General features: G+C 50.9%; 1 protein-coding gene across 3 annotated transcripts; it reads right to left on the bottom strand.

The window, feature by feature from the left end:
* On the bottom strand, positions 1-26,936 carry LOC101835523 (epoxide hydrolase 1). 3 transcript variants are annotated; one of them, XM_040737585.1, is made up of 9 exons: positions 26,781-26,936; positions 11,985-12,179; positions 9,769-9,949; positions 6,493-6,720; positions 5,092-5,221; positions 4,391-4,599; positions 2,353-2,461; positions 830-955; positions 1-424 (listed from the first exon to the last, which is right to left on the bottom strand). In XM_040737585.1, exons 2-9 carry the CDS (start codon positions 12,165-12,167, stop codon positions 223-225), a joined length of 1,368 nt encoding a protein of 455 aa, XP_040593519.1. In that variant the 5' UTR covers positions 12,168-12,179; positions 26,781-26,936; the 3' UTR covers positions 1-222. The 3 variants fall into 3 exon arrangements, with proteins under 3 accessions (XP_040593519.1, XP_040593521.1, XP_040593522.1); XM_040737587.1 differs by having other exon boundaries at positions 11,985-12,172; positions 26,781-26,929; XM_040737588.1 differs by lacking the exon at positions 26,781-26,936 and adding an exon at positions 15,314-15,331.

Genomic DNA, 26,936 nt, shown 5'->3' with positions numbered 1-26,936 from the left:
TAGAAATAAAACCATTTATCATCAAAGCCATGTAGCTTAACACAGGTGTGCAGTGGGGTGATGCATATGGAGTGAAAGGTGACTCCATGCGGGCAAGTCTGGGCCCCCAGTGTGGCCAGGGGACAGAAACAAATTGATTTCTTATAAAGCGGTCATCTCTCTTCAGCGTGACTGAGGAGGGACCAGCGCTGCAGCTAAAGCCATGGTTGGTGTCTAGTGTCGTCACTTCAGCTCAGCCAGGGACACGAACTTGCGGATGTCCTGGGCCAGAAGCTTGGGCTCCTCAAAGGCAGCAAAGTGGCCCCCACGCTCCATGTAGGAGTAGGAGATGAGCTTGGGGTACTTGACCTTCACCCACTTTTCTGGAGCGTGCAGTAGCTCTGAAGGGAAGGCGGAATAGCCAGTGGGCACAAAGACCTTCATCCTGTGGGGAAGGGGGAGGGGTGAGGCTGAGGTGCTGTGCTCTTCTGTTTCCAAGGGAGACTCCCACGCCCCGGGGAGGACTCAGCTGGGTCATATGGAGCCATAGTGACAAGGGTGTACACTACCCTCCTATTAGAGTCCTGACTTTTCACTCTCTAAGGACCCTGTCTGCCTGGGAGGATCACGGAACAGGTCATGTGAGCCTCTAAACACCCACTTGGCTAGTCTGTTTCCTCGCTGTCACCTGAGGGTCGCCATATAGACCTCGCAACTCCCAATGCCTCTGTCCCCGCAGACCAGGACCCCAAGACCATCCGCTGTCCTTCTTATCTCGACATCACACCTTTGGATTAAAGTCCACATAGTTCCCAGCCCCAGCCCCCTCTCCCTGCTCAGCCAGGCTTACCCTTCATGCCTATGGACCATGATGCCCTGGCCCATGTTCTCCTTGTAGAAGCGCTGGGAGGAGACAATGGTTCCTGTTGTCCAGTAGATCATGATGTTAGTCAGAAGATCTTCCAGGGAGAACTTCCTGGGAAAGTGCACAGGATGCTTAGGCTCAGTGACAGCTGTGGCTGTCAAGAACAAAGGGCTGCCCCTCGAGGCTGGGAACACCAGGTCAGGCCTAGCTCTCCCATGCTGGGAGCTCAGGGAAGGGGCTGTGAATTTCAGTTGCCGCTCAAGGGTGTGGCCTTCCACAGCCCCGGCGATCCCTGGAGCTGTCTGTCTTGTAGAAGGGCCTCTGTTCTGTCGCCTGCTGCAGTGATTCAGCCCTGTCGTCTTCTGAGTTTTAACGGTGACTAGCTATGGCCTCAAGTGGCCTGCTGAGCCCATTCTCTCCCAGTTGCTGACTCCTCCGAGGTCCCAGCATTGGATGCGTCCTGACGGGCCACAAGTCTATCGCAACCCCGCCTCCCTTGTCACCCTTTTTGAGATCAACTCAGTGTGGCAGACACAAGTGCCCACTGTGTCTGGGCCCTGCATTTCCAGGCTTTTCTGCCCTAGAGTTGTGATCTGCTGCTGTTGCTCCCTGAATCGCCCATCTGTCTCCTTGACCTCATTAGCCTCCTCCCCTCCCTAGGCTAACCACACCTGTCTGGTCTCCTGTTAACCCTCGGCCCCTTCTTCCAGCTGCCCTCCCTGCCCCCTCCCTGCCCCCTCCTGCTTCACCCTCAACTCCATCCCCTCTCAGTCCTGCTTCACGAAGTTGCTCTCATTGCTCATGTCTGTAAGAGTGAGGCTCTAACTGGGCTCTGTTCTTTAGTCTGTCTGTCCCGTTCCTCTGTACTTTGCTTCCCCTCCTCTGTAGCCGGCAAGCCTTCCCAGTACCCGTAGATGCTGCCATCCACATTTTCTGTGATACCCACCCTCGGTCAACCAGACCACATGGGACTATCTCTTCCATGTGATATTTTACCCAAGCTCTACCTCTTTGGATCTAGGCTCTGAATGGACACCTCCCACTTGGATGTCTTGCAGTCTGTCCCTCAATGTGACTATGACAAAATGAGCTTGGCATCAATGCTAAGCTCCTCTGACATAGCGCTGTGTCAGAGAGACACACAAGGGTGCCCTCACACCCATGCATTCACAGCTCTGACCCTTCCCATCGGTTTTCATAGAACTCACAGGCTCTATGGGCCCCAAGAGAGAGGGTTCAGCTATTCTGCAATAAAGGGTGCTTGCTACTTTGGGGGGCTTCCTGGCACGTGTGTTTTGTCTCACCACCAACTGGGAAGCTGAACAAGTCACCGGACCTTTCTTGCCTTTACCTTGGCATCCCCTGTACAGGAGGAGGAGGTGCAGCAACTCAAGGATCACAGGAGCTTGCTAGCTACCCATAAAGTGCGTGGAGACAGGAATGGCATGGCAGGAAGACAGAGGCAGAGCCTGGGGACCCAGTCTGACAGCAGGGCGGTGGGGCCTCACCTCTCCAGACCTCCATCCTCCAGGTCACGGTATTCTGACTTGGTCCAGGTGGAGAACTTTTCTAAGATGTAGGCAGCCAGACCCACGGGCGAGTCGTTCAGGGCACACCCTGGATGGGAAGGAGAAAGGGAGGGATTGAAGCCTGGCCCCGGGGAGTATGACTGTAGGATGGAGGTGTGTGGGTGACACAGAGCACTCCACTTCTGGAGCCCTGGCCTGAGTAGCCTCATACGGCAAGCAGAGATCAATATTCCCTTAATCTCATGGGATTCACAGACTATATGGGGTGTATCTTGGCCAAAAATAGGATAATCAGTTACCAATAAATATTGTTTCCATGAGCTGAAATACTGTTCCAGTCAGGGGACAGGGATAGGTCAGTGGAGCAGCACATGCTTAGCATCCTCGAGACTTCAAGTACCACATCCATCACTAAGAATCATGGCTGGGGTAACGACAGTATAAGATAAATGCAGAGCCAGCATTGAGTGTCACGGCTGGGGTAACAGCAGAGAACAAATGCACAGCCAGTATTGACTGGCATGGCTGGGATAACAGCATAGAAGTCTCACAAAAGTCAGGTTGAGCAAAAGGAGCAAGAATGCAGAGCACATGTTGTGAGGTTCCAGGACAACAGCACCCTGGGACACCTAATTATAGGAGCGAGGGGGATATGTTCAGGTCCTGAAAGAGGCCATCACCTCTGGACACGAGGACCTGCATTCACAACGTGTATCAGGGACAACGTTGCAAGCTCTCCTGGGGAGTGCAGCTGCAAGGCACGAGCTGGACAATGACTTCTTTGTTTTTTTTGCTTTTCTAGTCATATGATGAACAATTGTTTCACAACTGGAAAGGAAGCCTGACTTTATAAAGTGCTATCATGATGGGGAGCTGTGCTTGGGGTGGTACGGGCCATGGGAACCGTGGGAGACTCTGAAATGAGCAAAAGGGTTCCCAGGTGTCCTCTGAGTGGAGTCAAGGGACAGCTAGAGGACATCTAACTGTCCTCAGAGCTTCTAGGGCAGTGGTTCTCAGCCTGTGGGATGCGACCCTCTTGGGGGTTGAATGACCCTTTCACAGAGGTCACATATCAGATAATCCTGCATATCAGATATTTACATCACCATTTATACCAAAATTACAGTTATGAGGTAGCAATGAAAATAACGTTACGGTTGAGGTCACCACCACATGAGGAACTGCATTAAAGGACAGCAGCGTTAGGAAAGGTTGGGATCCACTGCTCTAGGGGTCCACCTTCCCTTGTCTTTTAGCTACTTTAAAGCTCTGTAAGTGATAAAACAAACAAAAAAAACCCCAGGAAAATACAAACGATTCTCGTCTGTCAAGAAGAAATCATTTTTCCCCAATGGTAATTTTTCTTCTATACTGGGGACTGGACTCAGGGACTTAACAGTCTCAAGGCAAATACTCCCCCACTGAGCTGCCTCACCGACATGTTACTATGTTTGCTCTGAGGTGGGGTCTTGACTAAGCCGCCCAGGAGGCCGTGACTTTTTGGACCGTCTTGCTGCAGCCCGCAGAGCAGCTGGGATTGCAGACGTCCATGTGTCACCAGGCCTCGCTACTCTGTGGGTGTTAATGAGCTCTGTATCCATTAGAAAACAAATTCGTATTCTAAATACCTTTGAACAAACTGTTGCTTATTGGATCATCTTATCTTTCCTTATGAATTAAAATATTTAGTTTCTTTTCTTTGTTTTTCTTTCCTCCTCCTCCTCCTCTTCTTCCTTTTTTTTTTAAGAGTCTGGCTATATAGCCGAGGATGGCTTGGAACTCACTGTGTAGACTAGGCTAGCCTAAAAATTGTGGGGCTCTCCTAGCTCTGCCTCCCGTACATGGGACCATAGCTGTGCTGAGTGACAGATCACTTATCTAGCAAGTGCGATGCCATGGTTCAGTTCTCAGTGTGGAAAACACAGCCCCGTGCCCCTTTCTGGGGCTTTCTTGCTGTAAGCTGTGTTCTCAGGGGCAGTGGGATTCCTTCTGGACCTCCCTGCCCTGGTGAACTTACCCACGGTGTCTGGCTTGGTGGCCTGGATGTGTAGGTAGCCACTCTCCCTCATGATGCTGTGGAAAACCTTCTCCTTGAAGGGGTACAACAGCTCGATATCCCTCTCAGTGTAGCCAAGGAATCTCCCGAAATGCGGGCCCAGGAGAGGGGTCAGGGTGTAGAGACTTCTTGAAATGAAAGCCATGTTCAAGTGCAGGCCTTTCACGTGGCTGTAGGCAGAGGAAGGGACATGGGTGAGCTTGGCTGCTATGAAGGATTTGGGAGAGAAGATGGAGGAGGTAGGGACAGACCACAGGACTGGAGAGTCAGCCTTCTTTGGCACCTGACCTTTCGGGGCATCTGCTGAGCTGGAGGGGAATGGTAGCAGAGGAGGAACTTCCACAGTATTCTGGTCAGGGCTGTTAAAGATCTTGTCCAACATGGTCTAATACTGAACTCTTCCTCTGCTTCAGATAACTACCACAGTTACCCCAAGGGGAAGAGGGGATAACATGCCCTCTCCCACCTAATGAGGAAAGATCTGTTTCCTCAGCTCCGAGCCCACAAGCATCTGGGCCTGTGAGGACCTGGATGAGGGGAGCCCTTGGATGAGGGGAGCCCCAAGTCTGACATTGCTGGAAGGGGTCTAGGGTGAACAGTCCTGTGTCCTGCATAGATGCTGTATACACACAGATCCTGCCAGTATGACTTCACTGACTCACTTGGGAACCATCTGGGCCATGTTGGTACAGATGAGGGACCCCCAGTCCCCGCCTTGAATGTAGAATTTCTGGAAGCCCAGACGCAACATCAGCTTGTAGAAGATCCTAGCAGTGGCCACCGTATTGAAGCCTGTGTGTGAAGGAAACAGACAGGGTGTTCTGTACAGTCTGGAGAATCATTTCTGATAGCTGTACTTTGGGCTTTGAATGAATGAGTTTGTGAAATACAGTAGCAACAGGGGCTGTGGTGATGTATTGTATAAATTTATGATTTATTAAAGTCACTGGAGATCAAAATAGCAAAGCAGCCATACTAGTTAGCCATAGAAGCCAGGCATACACCTTTAATCCCAGGACTCAGGAGTAAGAGGCAGACTGGTCTCTGAGTTCAAGACTACCCTAGGCTACCAGAGAATGAATCAGAGCTCATACGTTTAATACCAGGATTTGAGAGGCATAAAAGGTAGAGGCATTCGATCTGAGATTAGTCTCCAGCCACCTCGAGGAGAGCACACAGTCTGAGTGAATCTGAGGAGCAGTGAAGTAGAAGCAGTTTGAGGATTGCCCCCTTTGGTCTGAGCTGACGGGGAGGTAAGAGCTAGTGGCTGGCTGCTTTGCTTTTCTGATCTTCAGCTTGAAGCTTGAACCCCAATATCTGTCTCTGGGTCTTTTATTTTTTGTGCTACAACTGGCAGCATATAAAATAACAAAACATCCTCCAATCAGAAGTTTCCAACAGGTTGGAAATGAGTGGAGGCTCTAACCTGAGAAAGTAAGCAATGAAGGGGCCTTTCCAAATGTCCTGCAGAGGCCAGTGAGGGATGTTGAGGCACTCAACTAGAATTCCCAGTGGAGAGATTTCTCTCCGTGGATGAGCGTCCCACTGTAGGAACTTTTTATGCCAAAGAATAAACGGTGCCTGAACTCTGACTTCTGGCTGTCTCTGACTTTTGGCTGTCCTCGAGGACACAATGTTCTTAATCTCTTAGCTGCCTGCTGTTTTCCCCTCTTCCCGCTACACAGTCAGGGGCCAGCCTGACCCAGGACTGAGGGTCCTGAAGGACACGTTGAGATGAACACGCTGAGTCTGAAACAGGGGGTCAGGGTAGGGGTGGCAACATCTTTGCCTCCAGAGCCAGCTTCACGGTGAGCGCACACAGCACACCACAAGTTAGCGGTACAATGAGCATCCCACAGAGTGTCATGGGGAGCGAGCTCACAGGAGGCCAGAAGGAAGGAGCCTTGGTACCTTGAGGAAGACCCAGACCACAGGGCAGTGTGCCAGGTCCCACCCCCTTGGGGCACCGCAGCCACCGAAAGGTTTGTGAACCACACAGCACAGGGGTCTGGGCGGTGAGAACAGAGCACAGTCTGGGACGCGCCACCCTCCGCACCCTGTACCTTTTTTGCTGGATGCTTCTGAGAAGCCATAGCCAGGAATGGAGGGACAGATGACTTCAAACACATGCTGGTCACTCAGGCCGTGAGCCTTGGGGTCAGTCAGCAGCGGGATGATCTTGTAAAACTCATAGAAGGAGCCGGGCCAGCCGTGCACCATCAGCAAGGGTTTTGGGGTGCGGCCCGAGGGCAGCTGGGGAGGCTTCACGTGGATGAAGTGGATGTCCAGTCCTGGGGACAGAGCACAGTCGGAGTGAGGGGCGGAGCATCAGGGTGAGGGGCGGAGCATCAGGGCGAGGGACAGAGGGTCCTGCTGTAGTGGAGGCTGAGGCCCTGGGGATCTTGTTTTCCTGTGTGCCATCCCTGGAAGAGAGTAAGTGCTGTGCCCTTGGTGTCCCCAAGGCACTGATGACAGTAACAACAGGTCTCACTGTGGGGTGCCTACTGCGTGCTCTGGCTACATGCATGTCCTCGCTGACCTCCCAGTCACGTTAGAGTGTGCTCTCTGGAGGGCAGAGATGGTCTGGGAATGCACTTCCGGGTTCCCATGGCCCAGGACAGAGCCTGGCTTACAGCAGGGCTCCCTAAACACTTGTTCACTGAGAACACATGGGGGGTGGAGAGGCCCAGGCACCCAGCAACAATGGGTTGCACTCAACAGAGCACCGCAGTCCTGTGAAGTGACTGTCACCCGCGTGCTCATCTAACATATAGAAGATCTCATTGCCATGGGATTAAATGGCCCCGTCATGGCCATAGTATAGTTCAGTTTTGTCAACAGTCTTATGCATAGCATATTCACTCACATGGGGCTACGTTCTTTTAAAATTGAAGTATTTTTATTACTCTTCAACAGTTTCATATATACACATATGCATATCTCCATATAAATGATTCTTGATGGTATCCCACTTCGAAGGACTCCCCTCTCATATCCGTGCCTTTTTTTCTAATTCATTGACTCCAGTTAATGCTGTCTGTACGTGCATGTGCAACCTACCATCAGCTACAACCCGGAAGAAAAATGCCTTCCCCACCCTAGCAGCCACCACCAGCCAACAGCTTCTCATCTAGGGGGATGTCATGTTGGGGTTGTTCTCTGGGTTGACCACGGTCATGGATGCGACAGCCGTTATATAGTTTTATATTGTGATGAACCTGCCAGAAGTTGAAAAATTTGGAAGTCAAAATGCATTGGTCAGTGGCATATCGCTTGCCTACCACACATGTTATCGCTGCCTCAACTCTTGATCCCCCTGCCTCTGCCTTCCAAGTGCTAGGATAACAGAAGGCCACATCAACTTCCTTTTCTCCCTTTTAAAGTTCTATGGCATTGGTTCACACATTCGGGGCTGCGCAATTCAGGGTTTCTCGGCTTTAATCTGACCTCATTTTTAGGCTCTTCCCCAGGCCCTGATTTCTTAGGCTTCTATTAGCATAGTTCACATCTCCAAGACACACTCCTAGACCGTATCTTCCTTTAAGCGAAACCAAAAAGCCATGCTGGTTCTGTTTTGGAACCTGGCTTTTCTCACTAGCATCTCCCAGAGTCCTCTGTTGCTAAACTTACTACCATCTTCAAGCTTATTTTAGTGGGTATTTTTATCATTTTTGACTAAACTGCATGGTATGAGGTTATTTTTAACTCAATTTTTAGTATCACATCATCTGACTATAAAATTAGAAATACACATGCACACAGGCTCTCCTCATGTAAGGATGGCAGGATCCAGATCTGTGATGGGGACGCATGGGCAGGAATACTGGCCTTTGTCTGTGAGTCCCCTATAACAGTTACATCACAAAATTTTGAAGTTATTATCATCACTATTAATTCTTATTAGTATTAGATATAGGGCCCAGTGTCGTGCACAAACCACCAATGGGCCACATTCCAGCCCGAGGACACTGTTAAAACCCTGTAGTGCTGAGACGACCTCATGGGTCCGTTTCCTTTGTGAAAGGAAAAGCTTTGGCTGGGTCTCCTATAGGACAACAGTCTGCGAATCCAAAGTGAGTGCAGGAAGGCAGTTCTGGGTCTGGAGAGAAGCCGGGAGGTCACGCCTGCACCTCTTAAGTGCTGTGATTACAGGCTTGCAGCACTGTGGCTGGCCGGCCATAAGCAGGGTCTTCAAGAGGTGAGTGTCCAGAGTTATTCACAACAGCCAAAGGTGTCCTTGGGTGGGTGCGTGGACAAAGAGAATGTTTCATTCCTGCTATGGGATAAGATTCAGGCTAGAACAGTAAGAAGACGGCAGGGTGTGGGGACGCGCAGTAGAGCTCTTGCCCCCCAAGTCACCGGTTCTGCCCTCGGAACTGCAACCACAGAATTCTGACATGCTGCATAGGAGGTGAGGACAGTAAGAAGCCAGGCACAGATGGGAAAACGACTTGCATGCATCAATTATATGAGTGATGTAGAGCAGATGAATTCATAGAGGCTGGAAGGCGGGCTGTGAAGGTTGGGGCAGAGGGAGAAGTGTGGGCTAGGGTATGACAGGGGCAGAGTTTCAGTTTGGGATGGTGGCAAACTTCTGGAAACAGCCTGCCTGACAAAGAACCCTCTTCATGCCATGGAACAACACACTTCTTGCCTCTGAGCCACTGACCTGTGCACTTAAAGGTCACCAAGGTCAGTGAGTTTCATGTTATGTACCACAATATGTATGTTACCACAATAAAAATAAATGGGTTAAAAATTTAACAGCGTGGTTTAATTTCATTAAAGTTTGACTGCTTAATCAAGTGTTGTCAAAATTTTGCTTTCTATTAAGGGTCTACGAATTTAGACAAAATGATCCTGCCCTCCCTTCGGAAATAAAGAGTTTGTGTCTTCATTGCTAGTCTGTGGGGGGACTTGGACGTGAGGTTGAAGGCTATAGTTGGATAGGGCAGTTTATAATAGGATTGACTCCTGAGCACACCATAGAATTGCCCAGCTCTAAATGCTGAGCTGATTAAAGCCACAGCCAGACCCCAGGCTTCTGTATAGACCCTGCTCAAGGACTTCTGTATTGCTAACTGGACTTTGCAGGTCTCTGGTTGCAAAATCATTGTTCTGCTCTCATGTCTAGTTATACACACACTGATGGCTTGCTGACTCTTGGCATTATCTGTACATCCTGGCAAGATGGTGAACCTCAACATCTCGGTGACCTTCTACTGGATCCCGGGGAGCATGCTACAGCATGGTTGATTTGGGGTCACTCATGCCACACAGGGAGGCTGCTCCTGTGACTCACACACCCCCTGAGCCAGGCTGGTGATCTGGGAACTCACCTTCAATCTTGGTCTTGAAGTGAGGGTACTGGTTGAGGATCTCCACCTGCTTCCTCCAGTCAAACTCGTTCCTCCAGTAGGACACCACTTTCTTCAGGTAGCTGGAGTTGAAGCCATAGTGGAAGCGACTGCCCTCCAAAGGCGGCGATGCCCGGAAGCCATCGATCCTGTGGTGTAAGTCCTGCAGTGCAGAAGCCAGGGTGGGTGGGCAGAGGCAGGAGAGAGCTGTGTCCACAACTCAGAGTGAGCCCTGCAGCCGCAGATGGACACCATGGAGGGGCCACACAGGGCCATGTGTGTCACCGGAGCCCTGAGAGGCTATGGTTCCCCTGTGGACTCCAGACTCCCTTCCATCTCCCTTTGATTGGGTGGAATGGGAGTGGAGGGAGGGACAGAAGCTTTGCACAGGACGCCCAGGATGTGTTCTCCTTTAGCTCCACCCAGCCATCTTTTTATTTCTTAGGTGTGTGGACAATACTCATTTTTTTTCCCTAGACAGGGTCTCTCTGTGTTGTTTTGGAGGCTGTCCTGGAACTAGCTCTTGTAGACCAGGCTGGTCTCGAATTCACAGAGATCCGCCTGCCTCTGCCTCCCAAGTGCTGGGACTAAAGGTGTGCACCACCATTGCCCAGCCCAATACTCACTCTTAATACACTGAGCCATCTATAGGTCTGGAATTGGATACTTTGTAAAGAGTCACAGAGCAAGTTTGTAGGCAAGATACAAGCTGTCTGCTCTTTCTCTGAAGGGAAGGAGCTGCTATAGGTGACCCTGCATGAGCGGTGAAGCCAGGCTCTAGTCAAACTTATGCACAGGACTGAAACTCAAATGCCATACAAGAGTTGCACGACTTCAATTATTGTTTTCTTTTCATGCCCTTTGAAGAGACGACAGTTTATTCACGGGCAATTATAAAGCAAGTGGTGGACTACGCTTGGCCTTGAGCCGGGGTGTGCCAGTCCTTGCTGCACGGCACTGAGTGATCCTAATCCAGATAAAAAGGACAGCTCTCAGGGCACAGGGTGCCAACAGGTGGGTCCAGTTAAAAGTTCAGCATTCCAGCTCAAGGGTGTGCCTGCTGCCTCATGGAGTGGCTCAGGTGTCATTATTCTCAGAGGTTTTCATGTCCCTTGGCCTCCCCCAAACAGGTTTAGAAACCTTAGACTCCTCCCTCCAGGATGGCCCTCAGAGCTCAGCTTCTGCCCTCAGCTGCAAGGAACCTCAGCCGTGTGCTCTCGGCTTCAGTTCCAGCTCCTGGTCTCAATCCCTTCCTCCGGGAACTTTTGTGACCTTTTGAAAGTGCCCGATGACATTCATCGCTACCAGCCTGTGGGTCACTGTATCTTTGGATGTACTCCCTTTTCATGGATGGATGCTACGTGCTGAGCTGTGCCGGGAGAGAGTGTGTGTGTGTGTGTGTGTGTGTGTGTGTGTGTGTGTGTTCTCCAAGTTCACTGCAGGGCACCTGTCACAGCAGCTGCTTAAGGACCACGTGGCAAAGGGAAGGACGGGCCGAGTGTGGTCTGCCCCCTTGTGACCCTACTTGAGTCTGGCTCCTCCAGAAGACTCAGAAGACTCGCTTCCCCCTTCCCCCTACCCACTGGCCCCTCCTTTCTGCCTACAAGTCTGTGTGGAAGGGCCAGGACCCTGAGACTTCTAATCCTTCACCCGGGACCCACTGCTGCACCATTCCCAGCTCCGGGGCTCACCTCTGAGAGCTGGTACAAGTGACAATGGGCAGTCTCGGTGTAAGGATATGACGGGCCCAGGAGTGGCCAACACAGTAGGGGCCTACCCAAGGCTGGCCCTGTGGTCTCCGCGTGACCGTGTCTCCTGAGCACCACTTCCCTGTGTAGTTGTGGTGCTACATCCACCCGGGGCATCTTTCTCCCTTAAAGTCTGTAGCCTCCACTCGTGGGATAGGACGGGGCAGTGGGGGTTTTCTTTGGTCTCTGATGCACACAGTGGTTCCATTGGCAGCCTGCCTGGGCCTGGTGTGGGGGGAAAAGTAGCTAGAGAGATGGGGTTAGGAAGGGGAAACACCTATTAGAAGCAAAATGCGCCTGCCCTCAGTCAGGGAGAAGAGCAGACAGACAAAACTTCCAGACAGTCCATTCCCAAAGCTCTGTCGTCAACCATGTCCCCACTCTGGTCCAAGGAAACCACAGCCCATCTCCACCTCTGACTTCTACCCAGGCTGCAAAAGGGCATCTCACCTTGATCTCCTCATCTGATGTTTCCACCTTGAAAGGTCGGATGCTCTCATCTTCTCTGGTTGAGGGCTTCGACCCTGGGCCCCACCAGCCATCTTCAAGAGGTAAGGTTTCCTCCTTGTCCCGGGAGACAAACCAGTAGATGACAAGGCCCAGCACGGAGGCCAGGAGGAGTTCCAGCCACATGACTCCTAGGGGCTGAAAAGAACACATCAGCAAGAGGCCAGAACCTGGCGCCTACAGAGTCCCCCCCCGCGCATCCCCAAAAGCGATGTTAATCTTGACAGCAGCTTGTCCCAAGATTAGGAGACAAGCCTCTGGGTGTGCCTGTGAGAGAGCTTCCAGAAGCTCTGAACTGAGGTGGGAAGACCTGTGCTGAATGTGGTTGGTACCATTCCACCTGCTAGAGCCCCAGCCTGAGCGAAAGGAGGAAGTGAGGCGAGCACCAGCATCCATCTCTCTCCCTCAGCTCCCTGACGTGACACAATGTAACCAGCGACCTGCTCCTGCCACCACTTCTGCCTGTCGTGATTAACTCTGCCCTTAAGCACAGCCCAAATAAATTCTCCCACCTGTAAGTTGCTTCTTATCAGATATCTTGTCACAACAGCCAGTAAATAACTAATGGATGACCTGCTCCTGGCCTTGTTCGTGTTTGTCCAATGAGAAGTGAACATTACCAGAATGAAAAGGGGTTTCTTGTGTCATCCTCACAATGAATGCTTATGAGAAGAGAATTCTTCTACATGACTGATAATAGCTGTGGAAAAGGACTCTGTCATAGCCTAAGCATGCTCGGTGGCCACACAGAACTACTTCTGCAAGGACAACAATTTAGTCAATGCCTTCCACTTCATCAGTAAGCCCTTTCCTTACTAGTCACAGTGGTCAAGGTTACTGTTTCAAAGTAACTGATGTCGGGCATCTTTGTTTTAATTTATCTGTTGCTGTTGTTATTATTAATGCATCTTTGTTTTAATTTATCTGTTGCTGTTGTTATTATTAATAGTATTCTGATCACTGGGAACATAATCCCTGGTCTCAGGTATAATAGGCAAGGGCTCAATCACTGTTGAGTTACCCTGCCAGGTCCACACTCCTATTTTTGCCTGTAAAAAACTTACTTTGTTTCAATCTTTTCTAATGTGGGCACAATTCACTATGGCCTGGGTATTCTCTTACATTTTTGGCTGTGAGCCTAGTCTTAGTGGCTGAGCCATCTTTACAGCCCCTACCTTCATATTCTCATTGCCTTACTCTGCTATTCCTAAATTAGTAGTAATTTTTGGAGAAATACTGGTTCTTGCTTAGTTTTAATAATACTTGAGATGGAGTTTGCCTATGGTATCTAGACTGGCCATGAACCCCCCAATCTCTTGCCTCAGGCTTCCTAGTACCCAGGATTACAGATATGGTTCATCATGTCTGGCCAGTAACTTTCTTATTTAGGCCAGCAATGCTGACTTATATATATCTGCAAATGCTAGAGAGACAAACTTGCTCATAACTCCAGTGAGCAGTCAGAATGTCCCACCTCCCCGGGAAGTGTCTATGGTGACTTCAGCATAGAGCTGGGTGGAGGCTGTGGAGGCTGCACTCAGAGGCTGGGCCTTCTGAGGACCTCCTGCTCCCAAGGCTACTCAGCAGGCTCTCTCTGAACCCTGATGTTGCTGTCCCGTGTGTGGTCCTGGGAGGAGGGTTCTTCGTGGGGCACAAAGGGAAGTGAGAAGACAGGGGACCTGGGACACTGCGCACAGCTGAAGGTAGGGGAACAGGGTTAGGAAGCCCACCTTTGGCTACACATGTCATATCTGCATTTTCAATAGTTTTATTGAAATAGGATGGGCATGTCCTACCGTGTGCCCATTTCAGATGTACAGTCCAGTGGTTTGCAATGTACTCTTGGACATGCGTAAGCATCTGCACAGCTGATGTTAGGATATTGTCATCCCAACAAAGAGAAACCTTACACCCTGAGTCTGTCACTTCTCTAGTCCCCAAGCCATCCTGGGCCCTCGGTAACCATGTCTCCGATTTCTATGGGCTTACTCTATTACATTTCAGAAAATTCACACTGTACTCGCACACCCATGAGTCTGAGTCTTTTGTCTTCTTCTCTCAGGAGGAAGAAAGAAGAACTTGCTATCTGCAAACCAATACAGAAAGGTCCCAGCTCAGCATTGTGGCCTGGATTCTCAGTTTCCATCTCTCTAGGGTAGGGCCCAGCTTGGCACGAACATGAACCTATCCTTGGAGCAAGGGCAGAGGTGGTTTCACCGGACACACTATAGTCAGGCAGGTCTAGGGCGACAGCATTGGAGTGGAAGCCCAAGGCAGGAAAAGCCTTTCAGAAAAACACCTGTGTGCACTCCATCTGCTAACATCGGATGGTCACGTCTCCATTGGTGTTTGTTGAGGCCCCAGGTTTATTCCTGCTGAAAGCTGGCCCTTTAAACTGAAAACCGGGCCACCAGGTGCCATTTCCAGAGATACCAAGTCACACAGAAGGCCAGCTATGGGGCTTCCACAGAACATGGCTGACGTAGGGGCATCTGCTCTTCTGTCTGGCAGTGACCCTACTGATCCCCTCAGCATCACCTTCAGTCTCAGAGCCGCCGCTGTTTTTTCCTTCACACCTACCCATCACCAGGAACTGGTGCTACACAGATAGAGCCTGTCCATGGCTGTCCCTCCCTGTCACCCCACATCAGATACTGCCAGAGATCTCAAGAGAGGCAACCTAGCTTCCACAAGCCAAAGTCACTGGGATGCTGAGATCCCAGTACAGCCATCCATGGAAGCCATACCCTGCGAATACAGACTCCAACTCCCACCTACCTCCCTCTTTGGACTGTAAAGGTGGCTCCAAGTCTCTGTGAGAATGCTGCCTGAGCTCCAGGGTGCCTGAGAGCAAGCTTTGCCCATCCTAGTGAGAGGATGCTCTCTCTCTCTCTCTCTCTCTCTCTCTCTCTCTCTCTCTCTCTCTCAGTGTGCATTCCATCATTCCATCACCAGACCAAGGCTCCCTCAGCCCTTGTCCCCAGACCACTGATCAGTCAGGTTGTAGGAACCGCTTAAATTAGAGATGGCTGAAGTAGAGTCCCTCTGAATTCAGACAGGGGCTTTGCATGGTCTTTTTTTTTTTCTTTTCATTTCCAGAGACTCTCTGTCCCAACCAGAGTCCTCCCTCCTTTTGAGAAGGTGGCATACTGTCACCTGCTGGCCCAGAGTCACTGAGAGAAGACCACTTTTGTATGATGTCATCAGAAGAGCTGCAAGAGTCAGCAGAGACGGGGCGCTCTGGCCGGAGAACTTGACAATCAGACCCCTACCTGATTGCAGCAGCGGAAGGCCAAAGGCTCCTCGGTTGCTTTTCTTAGGGACAGAAGTGCCTGCCTTTTCCTTTTCTGGGAGAATTATCCCAGTGTCCCCTGCTGTCCACCAGGGCTCAGTGCAGTGCTTTGACTCCTCTGTGGTCACAGCACCTAGAGCGGTGGGCCAGGTGAGGGTGGCTGAGCGTGAGCCCCCGCCAGCCCTGGTTTTTTACACTTGCACGGCCCCAATGACTCAGCTGATCCGCTGTGTGTGCAGAGCGATTGTGACTCTGGACTTCAGACAGCAAACAGAACCACAGTGACAGTGACCTGGAGCTCCGTCTAAAAAACAGAATCCAGGCAAGAGGGCATCACGATGACTCATGCCAGCTTTGCCCCAACTGTCACCCTTGTGCAGGGTTTTGTGTGCCCGTGGCTCACTGCAACCTGAAAATGTAGACAGAAACTTTAGAAGTAATTTTTAGTTTAAAACTGGGTGCTGGGCTGGCAAGACGGCTCCGAGTCAAGGCACTTGCTGCTAAACCTGGTGGCCCAAGTTTGATCTTGGGGATCCACATGGTGGATAGAAAGAACCGAGATGGAAAAAAGCTGTTCTTTTACCTCTTCTCATTCCCTCCCTCCCCCAAAGACCCCAAACAAACAACAAAACCCAAAAGCTGTGATGGTAAGTGGTGACATTTTCCACTGTTCTGTTCCATTCCACCCACGATGTAAATTGTTCTTTCGTTCAATGTATCCAGGACATGTACACTAGGTGTCCATTACTTACATAGGAGCCGCCACAGCTATCACAGAGGCAGTTCAAGCAACCCCATTTCATCTAGTGATGGCCCCAAAGCTTGGCTGTAGCAGCGCTGGAATGTTCCACGGTACAGTGTGGTCAACGTGCAATTGAGTCATTGGTCATTGTCAGCCGCTCATTGGGCTCATTATTAACTCTGCTTTATCATGAGCAAGGGGGCAATGTGTGGGACACCACAGGCTCCAGATCTGCATTTGGCTTAAGGCGTTCATGTGGTGGGGTGTCTTGGAAAGGACTGTCCTCAAAAAGCTCAAGAATAGAGTGGTGTGTGTGTGCGCGTGCGCATGCATATGTATGTGTGTGTATGTGTGCACACGTGCGTGCACGCAGATCAACATATCTAAAGAGTAATTTAAAGACTCTGTCTCTTACATTCTAATTCAGGTAACAAGAATATTAGTATTATCCATTATTGAGGTGGTTTGAAAGAAAATGGTCCCCAAAGGGAGTGACACTGTCAGGAGGTGTGGCTTTGTTGGAGGAGGTGTGTCACTGTGGAGGTGGGCTTTGAGGTCTCCCTTGTTCAAGCCACCCCTAGTGTGACACAGATGGCTTCTGCTGCCTGTGGATCAAGATGTACAATCCCCAGCACTGCGTCTGCCTGCTCCTAATTCACGGTATGGGACCTCATATCCAAGCACTCTGCAGCAGCCTAGACGCACAGAACCAGGCTGCAGGTGACAGAGTGCATAGTATAGACACCAGTGCCCCGGGGTGCCCACTGTCCTGCCTAAGCACCATCACCAAAGCAGACAGATTGAGGCCAGCCCAGCCCATGGAGGCCTGAGACCACCCGTGTCCTGTAAACCATAACCTTGGGGTGCCTGCTTTTGCTGTTAGCACAGAGAAGTCCAGTTCTCATCATCAAGGGCCCCACTACTGCCTGCTGAGCCTCTACCTTGTGACAAACAGCTGTGTGGCCCTTTCTTGTTGCAGTAGAGAATGTTCTAACCTCTTCAAAACACCAGGGTTTAGGGGATATCGGGAAAGACTAGGCAACAAACAAACGAAAAAGCAATTCCCAAGTTCCTTTCTGTCATGCTAGCACCTGAAACTGGTGGTCTATTTATCCTGTGCCAAAGGCTTCATTCTCCCAATAGTCTTTTTATCTGTCTTGTAACCCAATATTCCAGCAAGGAAAACACGGTGCCTAGAGAATTAGAGTTGGAGAGGAAGCCTTTCTAGAAGAAGGCAGCGCTCTGGGTGTGACTCTGTGTAGAACTTTCTGGCACATGTGAGATGTGTTTGATGCCTAGTGCTACAAAAGCCAACAAAAACAGTTGTTCTTCTTGGAGTCATGGTATTCTCGCTAAGAAATGACTAGTTGTCTAGTAAAGATGTTCTTTGTTTGTTTGTATGGTTGGTTGGTTGGTTTTGGTTCTTCAAGACAGGTTTCTCTGTGAAACAGTTCTGGATGTCCTAGAACTCACTTTGTAGACTAGGCTGGCCTTAAACTCAGTGATCCAGCTGCCTCTGCCTCCCTAGTGCTGGGATTAAAGGTGTGTGCTGCCACACCTACAGGCAGAAGATTTGTTTAAAATGACAGCAACAACAAAACAACAGCTGGATACCTATGCTACAGCATCATAACTGAGGGGCCAGGGAGGCGGTTCACGGTTAAGAGCATCAGCTATTTCAGGTGATCGGGATTCCATTCCCAGCACTCACGCCCACCTGTGGCCAGCAGCCTTGTGGAAATGTCAACCCACGCAGACAAAGTTGGCAGGGAAAAGCCGGGGTATGGAGATGGGGAGGAGGCCGCGGGAGAACAGGCGTGAGAGAGGGGCATCGTTTCCACGCGTGTGACTCCACTGGTACCTCCGTAGACGGCCGAGACGTGTGGACTCATTCTAGACCTCTGTGAGTCTCGTCTTTATCCCTGCCCACCAGCTTGTCTTCTCAGATGCCTCCAATCTCCAACACATGTGGCACCGAACTGTCCTCCTGACCCCTGAGCTCTGTCTTCTGGGGTTTCCACTCTCACTGGCCACTGTCACGTTCCAAAGCACAGGTCCCTGGCCACTCCTCCTTATCCCACTGACAATCTGTTCATTCCATCACTCTTCCTGCAGAGCCTAACTATCAAGTCTGTCTCTGCCATCGCACTCAGCCCCGCGCCTGCAGAATGTCCCCAGGACTGCTTCGAGGCCCCTTACTGACCCCTCCCTCCCTCCCTCCCTCCTCGAGGAACTTCCCATGGCTCCAAGACCATTTTTGTCCAGTTCTTGTGCTCAGCAGTCTCTGCTGTCCCAGGGCTCTGAGGGGGCTGATTACTGCCACCTCCTTCACCTCTCTTGGTGCTTAGCTCTCGTACCGTGGCCCGAGCCTCTCAGTCAGCAAGCTTCTTCAGTTTCCCTTTGAACTCTCAAACCCTGGAACTTCCTAGATTATTCAATACCAACTGAATGAAATTAAAAGTTCTCTGGGCAACGTAGACAATAGACGTACTGAATGAAAAGGATTAAAACTTCTCCTTAAGCAGCAGCATGCAGTTTATCTCTCAATGTGGTCTGGAGAGTTGAAGGATTGAGGGTTAGTCAAAGTATGGAGAAAGACTAGAGAGCAGCTTTGGTGTCAGTCAGACATGCTCCCTGAAATCACAGTCAGACATGCTCCCTGAAATCACAGCCAGACATGCTCCCTGAAATCACAGTCAGACATGCTCCCTGAAATCACAGTCAGACATGCTCCCTGAAATCAGTCAGACATGCTCCCTGAAATCACAGTCAGACATGCTCCCTGAAATCACAGTCAGACATGCTCCCTGAAATCACAGTCAGACATGCTCCCTGAAATCACACTCAAGTACCAGCTAATAGTGACTCAGCAGATCTGGTCTTTGCGAAGCAGATTATAGGCCCGGGTACTTGGGGGCTTTCCAGAGCAAAGGCCAACCAACAGAGTACACAGCCCTGCCAGTGTTGGCTGCAGGCCCTGGGTTTGACTGGGAAGGGTCAAGGACCGCTCCCTCAGAGATTTCCTGGGGGTCACTTGGGCTGCTGGAAGTCCCTCCTGGGGGCCTCCACACTTTGGCTTGGGAATAGTGGGGGCTGAGGAGCTGTGGGAAAACCATGCACCTGCTCCTCTCACATGTCAGGCCTGAGAAAGAGTGATGAGGTGTGGCCTCCTCTTGGCTCCAGGCCTGACCAGCCCTGCAATCCTACCTCCCTTCCTGGGGAGACAAAGGGAAGCATTTGGGCCCTCCTGCATTCCTGTCTGCCTGCCATACAAGGGGGGTTGGCACAATGATTGACAAGCAGAGGCCTCCTCAGACCATGCAGATGGCTCATGGCAGGCTCTTCTCCCTCAGGGCCACTGTGACTGTGGTTTGGTGGCTCGGCAGTGGTGCGAGCTCGCTTTGGGGGGGCACAATCTGGGAGCTGAACCCAGGAAAACAGACCAGAGTCAACAGCAGGAGAAGGCCGGGTGCTTTGGAAGGCAACACAGAAGAGAGAGAGAAGGAAACAGTGTTGGGTTCAGCAGAGAGGGCTGGAAGATTCATGATCTGGAAGTACGCTCTGCTGAGGCTCACCAGGGCCCAGGACCAGCCCAGCTGGAGGCCAGGCCCTCAGTGCTGCCCCTGTACCCTAAGGACAGGGACTGTGTTTGTCCAGCCCTCAGTCTGACCACAGAGGAGCTGGCTAGAGAGGCTGGGAGCACCCGTGTGGGTGGGTAGCCCGAATGCCTTTAAAGAGGGGGTGGGTATTTCCAGTGTGGAAAAGTCACACAAGTTTATTGGTTCAGCCTGTGTTTATAAGCTTTAAACCTTGAGAACATTGGACAAATGAACTTGTTAATTAGTTAGAGATTATTAATTTATCTAGTCTCAGGCCAAGGTTCTATGTTTCTGAGATCTCATTAACTGTGGCCTTGACTCTATTTTACGACTTCTCAAACAAACATATTCCATTAAAATTTTTTAAAGCCAGGTGCATGTCTTTAATCCCAGCAGTCAGCAGCAGAGGCAGATGGATCTCTGAGTTCGAGGCCAGCCTGCACTACAGAGGGAGAGTGTTCCAGAAAAGCCAGGGCTACACAGAGAAAACCTGTGTTTCAAAAAACCAAAAACAGAACAATAACAACAACAATAATAACAATTTTCCCAGTGCTGGGGTGGACCCCAGGGCCTCGCTCACATAGGCACAGACTCTATCACTAAGCTGTAGCCCAGCTGTTTTCACTTATGTCCCCAATGCTGCCACACAGCTTTTGAAGTCCTTCAAGAAGGTAAGGGCAGCTGGGTGGTGGTGCATGCAAAGGCATGAGGATGCCTGGGAGGCAGAGGCAGCGGGATCTCTGTGAGTTCGAGGCCAGCCTGGTCTACAATAGTTCCAGGGTAGGCTCCAAAGCCACAGAGAAACCCTGTCTCGAAAAGAAAAAAAAAGAGGTAAGGGCATTGTCAGGGGAATGTGCTAAAGCCCGGGAGTCTCACCATAGTCCTCTTCCATCTCCAGCTCTGCCAAGTAAAACAGGGGCTGTCCCATTTTCCACTGGCTTAAGACGTCTAGAGGAACACGTCTCACCAGCTTTAATGGAGAAGATTAGGTCATGCCTGGGGTGGGCTGGGAAGGCAGACGCCCGTGCTGGGGTGGCAGGGTGGGTCATCCAGCATGCCATTGCCTTCCTTCCCATCAAACCCCACCCAGCCTTTCCTCAGTGATTGTAACCTCATGGTCTGGAAGCTTCCTCGCTAGCATGCAGGGTTGCCTGGAGCCTGGACCTTCTGAGCAATCCAGTTCATCTACCTAGCTACTTGGGTGCAGGGTGAACATCCTGAAGAACTCCCTGAGGCCTGGCCAGCCTCCCAGAACTGATTTTTGGGCTGTTTCATTTGGGGCTGGGAGAGTGTTGCATTTGCTTATAGCAATGTCTAGGTTGAAAAAAGAGATTCAAGGGGCTGGAGGGATGACTCAGAGGTTATGAGCACAGACTGCTCTTCCAGAGGTCCTGAGTTCAATTCCCAGCAACCACATGGTAACTCACAACCATCTATAATGGGATCTGGTGCTCTCCCTGGCCTGCAGGCATACATGCAGGGATAACACTGTATATATAATAAATAAATAAATCTAAGAGAGAGAGAAAGAGGGAGGGAGGGAAAGAGAATCTAAAGTCCCCAGTGCCTACATGTAATGAGTTAAAGCGTGTGCCCAGGGAGCTGTGTGGTCAATGGTAGAGCACTTGTCTAGCGTTTGTGAGGTCCTGGGTTCAATTCTCAGTACTGGAAAGGAAAAAAAAATTCCAAGTCGCCTCTGATGTTAAGATGCCCCATCCCAACAGGGTGTCATCTCCTCTGGAGTGCAGGCTTTCAGAGGATGGGGGGGTTGGGAGGCCTTCCATGTGGGGTGCACAGTGGGAAGACAGCAGAATCACCCTCCCCCACTGGGGCTGGGGCTCCCATTTTCTGGGTGGTTCTGTTTTGTCAGAGGGACAAGCTGGTTGGACAATGGGGCTGCAAGCGGGGAAAGCATAGTAGCCCAAGTGGGCCGGGAGACCGGCTCCCCTAAACTGCCCTGCCTTTCCTAGGCACTTAGGTCCAGAAACCTGGGGTCCCCAGTTCCTTATACTTTAAAAATATTTAAGAAACAAACCTCCCACACCGGGCGGTGGTGGCGCATGCCTTTAATCCCAGCACTCGGGAGGCAGAGGCAGGTGGATCTCTGTGAGTTCGAGGCCAGCCTGGTCTACAGAGCGAGTTCCAGGACAGCCTCCAAAGCCACAGAGAAACCCTGTCTCAAAAAAAACAAAGCAGCAACAACATCAAAAAAGGAGCAAACTTCCCAAGGAAAACAGATTTGTTTACAATTCAGACAGGGGAGGAGTCTCTAAGTTTCTCAGTGTCATCTTACAGCTTTTAGAAAACCATGAAACAAAGGCATAGGTAAGTTCATCAGAGAGTAGATAAGCTGGTGCTATGACTCCTCCATGACATGCATGCTTAAGGGGAAGGATTTTATTGTAGATGTGAGGGAGAGAACAGCCAGAGACATCTGGGAGAGTGCAGAGAAGAGAGAGAAAGTAGACTGAACATGGCCAGCAGATTGAGTCTGGCCATGAGAAAAGTAGGAGCAGAGAGAGAGAGAGAGAGAGAGAGAGAGAGTGTGTGTGTGTGTGTGAGAGTGTGTGTATGTGTGTGAGTGTGTGTATGTGTGTGTGTGAGTGAGTGTGTGTGTGTCTGAGTGTCTGTGAATGTGTGTGAGTGTGAGTGTGTATATGTATGTGAGTGTGTGTCTGTGAGTGTCTGTGAGTTTGTGTGTTTGTGTGTGTGAGTGTGTGAGAGCATGTGTGAATGTGAGTGTGTGTCTGTGAGTGTCTGTGAGTTTGTGTGTTTGTGTGTGTGTGATTATGTCTGTAAGTGTCTGTGAATGTGTGTGTGTGTGTGTGGTGAGGGAGTGGGAGATGATGACAAAGAGATCAAGAGAACACATAGACAAAGTAGCAGAGTTGTGAGGAGGATGAACACCTGGAGTGAGGGGAACCCATGAGCTGGAGTTTACATAGTGGAGGAGGTGAGGAGAGCTAGGCCCTTGTGATGCTGAGGGAACCTGGAGCCCAGCGTGCACTTGGTGTGCTAATAGGCACCACAGACAGCCGTCTGTCCCTTGTGCAGTGATAAGGGACAGGGCTCCTTTGGAAGGGGACAGGCTTCACCAGTCCCTGAGGAATGCTGGCTTCTGTCTAGCCTCCAGAATTTGAGGATGTAGAGCTTCCTTTGGACCTGACAGTGAGACAAGCAAGCTCATTTGTCCTTTCCCAGGGCCAAGGGAACCCAGGCTGCCTCTGCTTTCTGTTCTAGAGATGAATTTTAATTTTCCAGTCTTTGCTAAAGAAAATCCTAGCCTTAAAGAGCCTCCCATTTGTCAAAGGGGAAATAATCCACGTACTTGGGGCCTGGCAGAGTTCTTTGTCCCCAAGTCTTGTCTTTTGATGTAAGTCTACTTAAGTAAAGAAAAAGAAAATCAAGACAAAACCCAAAAGGGGTGGCAGGCTGGTAGCCCGTTTGATAGCGCAGGGAGGGGTATAAGTCGTTTTCTAAATCTTCTCTCACCAGGGTTTGGCATGGGACTGTCGCTACACTTCTACTTCAGAAACCAACCCCGTCTGCCAGGAAGGAGTTTGGGCTTGGATCTGGAACTAACTTTTTTCTGGTACTACCTAAAAGCCAATCTTCAAAAGCCATGGTCACTCCTTCTGCAGGAGAGCTAAGCTCTAGATGGGGTGGCCAGAAGACAAACCGTTAGCTGTGTCAGGTCCAAATTCTGGAGGTTAGACAAAAGTCAGCATTCCTGGAGACTGGTGAAGTCTCTACCCTCCACCAAAGGGACAGATGCCGTCGTGGTGCCTATTAGCACATCACCGCCCAGGTTCGTCTCCAGGCTCCCTCGCTTATCACCAGTACCTGTTAAACACTTCAGCGTCCATGCTGGCATTCTGGCTCTTCTCACTCCTCCCCTACACTAACTGTCTCTAGCTCATGGGCATCCCTCCCTACAGCCACTCATTGGCCTTGTAACTCTGCTGTTTCTGCTATGTGTGTGAGGGAGAGTGCTTAGTATACCCTAGAAGGAGGGAGAGGGAGGGCCACCAGCCCCTCACCTTCACCCGCCCACTGCTGCTCTGGCTCACAGCTATGCATGGTCTTAGGCTGGGTTAGGGTGGGGCTGCTAGCACATTCAAGAGGTAGGTTGACTGCAGGTTTGATGCAGCTTTTGACGAGTTGTCACTTATGACAGGATGGGACTTGTCAGTGATGCCGTCTCGGGGTCACCCATGCTGCAGTAGAGACTTCCTCACCCATGCTCCTGCAAGCTCAATCGACTCATTGATTGGTTCATCAAGTTGTTCTGTGGAGTCATTTCTTTGGTTTATTATTGGTGCCTATCTGAGACGGATGGACATTTGTTCATGTGTTTCCAGTAAAAGTCACACAACTACTGTCTTTTTCTTAAGTTAGTCATATTCTCTCTTTCTCTCCCTTTAAGTCTATAATAAAAGATTTTAATAAACTCCATCTCTGCTTCATGCTGACTAGTCCTTGAGATTGTCCTCTGCACCCTAGGTCAAGACCCTGGCTGCACTTAACTGGAGGCTTTCAGGGAAAGTCTCAGACTGCACAGGCACAGTGTTGAGCTGTCCTTGCTGAAACCGACAGCCCTACTCTCCAGTTATCGCTCCATGTAATAGTATAACCTAAGAAATAAAGGAGGATTTCCCCTTGGTTTAAAGAGAACTTAAAGTTCCGAGAGGATGTTTGCTCCCAATAATCTAACCAGTAAGTGCCAAAGAGACATCCACACTCTTCCGCTGCTCACCTGCCTCTCGAACACTAAAGGCAGAGAAGACTCCTATTGTTACTTCTGTAACGAGGGTACTTGTTTGTCAGTTGGTCAGCTGGAGAATTTTCTGTAAAGCCTTTTTAATAGAATAGCTGGAACAACACTTCCCCCTAAAGTGAGCTCCCAGGCCTGGGAAATGTACCCAGGGTGTGGCTTTGCAGTGCTTGGCTCTATAGAAAATGGGACCAGCAAAGGGAAGCAGGCATTGGGCCAGGAGTGAAGAGCCCACTCCAGGCCTGTCAGGCTGGGAGGGCACATGCAGGCCGCTCTGAGAGTGGAAAGACTTGCTCCCTGGAGAGAAAGCGTGAACTGTAATTTCCCTCAAGAAAGTCAATAAATGCTGGCAGCAGGGTGAGTGCTCCTTTGAACCTGTTTGTTCACTGGATTATGTAACCAGGCTGGGGACCCAGCCTCCCCACCTCCCTGGGCACCACCGTGCAGGAGAAGGTTCTTGGCAGAGGTCGGCTCCCTCTTGGGGGCCTTTTCCTGGTCTTATCAGCATAGCCCACTGGAGACTGCCACATCACTAGCTTGGCCTGCAGACCTCCTGCAGATGACCCCAGTGGGACTGAGTAGTGGCCCTCTTGTCTCTAATCTTGTCCTTGACTTCTGCTGTCCCTCATCCTTTACAACCAGGCTGTGTTCCCATTTTTTTCAGGTCTCAGAACAAGAATTGAGAAATGGAATATGGCAGGCTCTGCCCTTCAAGTTCTTGATCCTGAGCCGGAACACTAGGGAAAAAAGAGTGTAGGGGCCAGGTGGGCGGGGACTACACGGGAATGCTGGCGCCTCTGGGTAGGAGTGCTGCTCACAGTGACAGGGGCTTGTGTGGGTACCACTTGTGCTGTAGTTGGGCACTAAGCAGGAAGTGGGCACCCCAGGGGTCTGGTGGAGGTGCACACTTTCCCAACTTTCACTAAAACCCCTACTCTGTTCACCAGTTACTTCCCAACTCAGCAAATCTGTGGCAGTCAGTGTGTGTTAGGCTCAGTCAGCCAAAGGCAGGTGAGGCCACACGGGACAACACGGAGTATTATGGAAGGTGCTGGGGGGGTCACCCAGCTGACTTTCTGGGCGGGTAAGAGTCTAGGGACAGATCTTGTTTTCTTGGTATCTGGGGTAGCAGAAGGCTTGGGGCCCTCTCTCTGACATTGCTCACTCCTCTCAGACTGCAAATGAGGACATAAACGACTTCTACACAGGCGTACACTCCAGCCTCAGGACACTTAGTGTTCTTCCCTTAGCCCAGTGCAGCTGGATACAGAGTGACTCCCTAACTCTTCAGGAGTTAAAACGCTGCCTCCACTCAGCATTTCCTGTTCTCTTTTTAATGTTTCTGTTGTCCAGAGCACACACCATCTTCTCGTGCAATTTAAAATTTACAAATATATACTCGTTTATTTTGTGGTGCTGGGTTGGATTTTGCTTCTTGTCTGTCCAAAAGCATGTCCCATGAAGTGTGTTTGTTCCCTGTCATCCCCAGGGTGCAGGGCAGTGTATGAACAGCCAGCCCGGGTCCCTAAGAACAGCCGTTCTGGAGACACTTCCTCAGGGACACAGGAAGTCATCACGGGGCCTCGTGTGGGTATTTGGGAATGAAAACTGCTGAACACGCCCATGCTCCCCCCTTAGTTTTCTGCTACGTCAAACCAGGCACAGCCAATGAAAGGTTCCACTCGAGGAAGGAAGCCACTATCACACTAACAATGTTCGCCTCTGCGGCTTTAAAAAACGATCACGACGAATTTAGAGACAGAGAAGCAAGCAACCCCTCCCTCCCCAAAGTCTAACTCAACAGTCCCAGCCAGCAGCGGTAGAAGGCTAGGCAGGCGCGGTCCTAGTCTAGGACGAGCTGCACGCGCAGACCTCCGGTGCCTCCACCTCCCGCCGGATCCCGCCAACCCAGCGCGGGCAAGGCGACCCCGGCTTTGGGCCTCCTGAAGTTTAAACAGCGGGAGGTGCGGAGTGCTGAAGTTAAGGACTCGCTGCAGCGCTAGCGCCCTCCGACACCAGGGTCGGGGCAGGTGCCGGGGCAAGTCGCGAGCCGGAGCCGAAGGGACAAAACTGCACTTGTCTGAGGTGGGGAGGGAGCCAGAGGGTAAAGGAGACGCACTGTCAGGCCTAACGCCTACCCTTTGCTTCCGAAGCTCACTCGAACTGCCCAGGGAGGGGGGATGGGGCGTCGGATGCAGGACAACGAGGCATGACCGACAGACTGCACGACGGGGATCAGCCTTGGGGTATGGGGAAGCGCATTTAACTGCAGGAGCTACACTCAGCCTAGCAACAATCAGACTGGGGTGCCACCGCTGTCCCCGCAGCTTACGGTTAGGATCGCTCGCGCTCACACTCCCGCGGTCGAGGTGTGCAGTCCCTCTACTCCCCAACTCCTCTTGCGCGTCGGTCAGCCTCGGAGCTACGGAGCTACGGAGCTGCGGGGACCCCAGCTGCCCGCTAGCCCCGCCCCCACTAGCCCCACCTG

The sequence above is a fragment of the Mesocricetus auratus genome, unplaced genomic scaffold (assembly GCF_017639785.1).
Source record: "Mesocricetus auratus isolate SY011 unplaced genomic scaffold, BCM_Maur_2.0 Super-Scaffold_100676, whole genome shotgun sequence".
In the NCBI taxonomy this organism is placed as follows: Eukaryota; Metazoa; Chordata; class Mammalia; order Rodentia; family Cricetidae; genus Mesocricetus; species Mesocricetus auratus.
The sequence above is the reverse complement of the archived record's forward strand: the minus strand, read 5'-3'. Positions and strand labels throughout refer to the sequence as shown.

Bases quoted from the DNA above. Each gene is read 5' to 3' on its own strand.
- LOC101835523 (XM_040737585.1), bottom strand. From the start codon at position 12,167: ATGTGGCTGGAACTCCTCCTGGCCTCCGTGCTGGGCCTTGTCATCTAC. The intron at 6,721-9,768 runs GTGAGTTCCCAG...CTCTGTCCCCAG, and splicing joins CTTCAAGACCAAGATTGAAG to GACTGGACATCCACTTCATC. The intron at 4,600-5,091 runs GTGAGTCAGTGA...CTCTGCCTACAG, and splicing joins ATGGCCCAGATGGTTCCCAA to CCACGTGAAAGGCCTGCACT.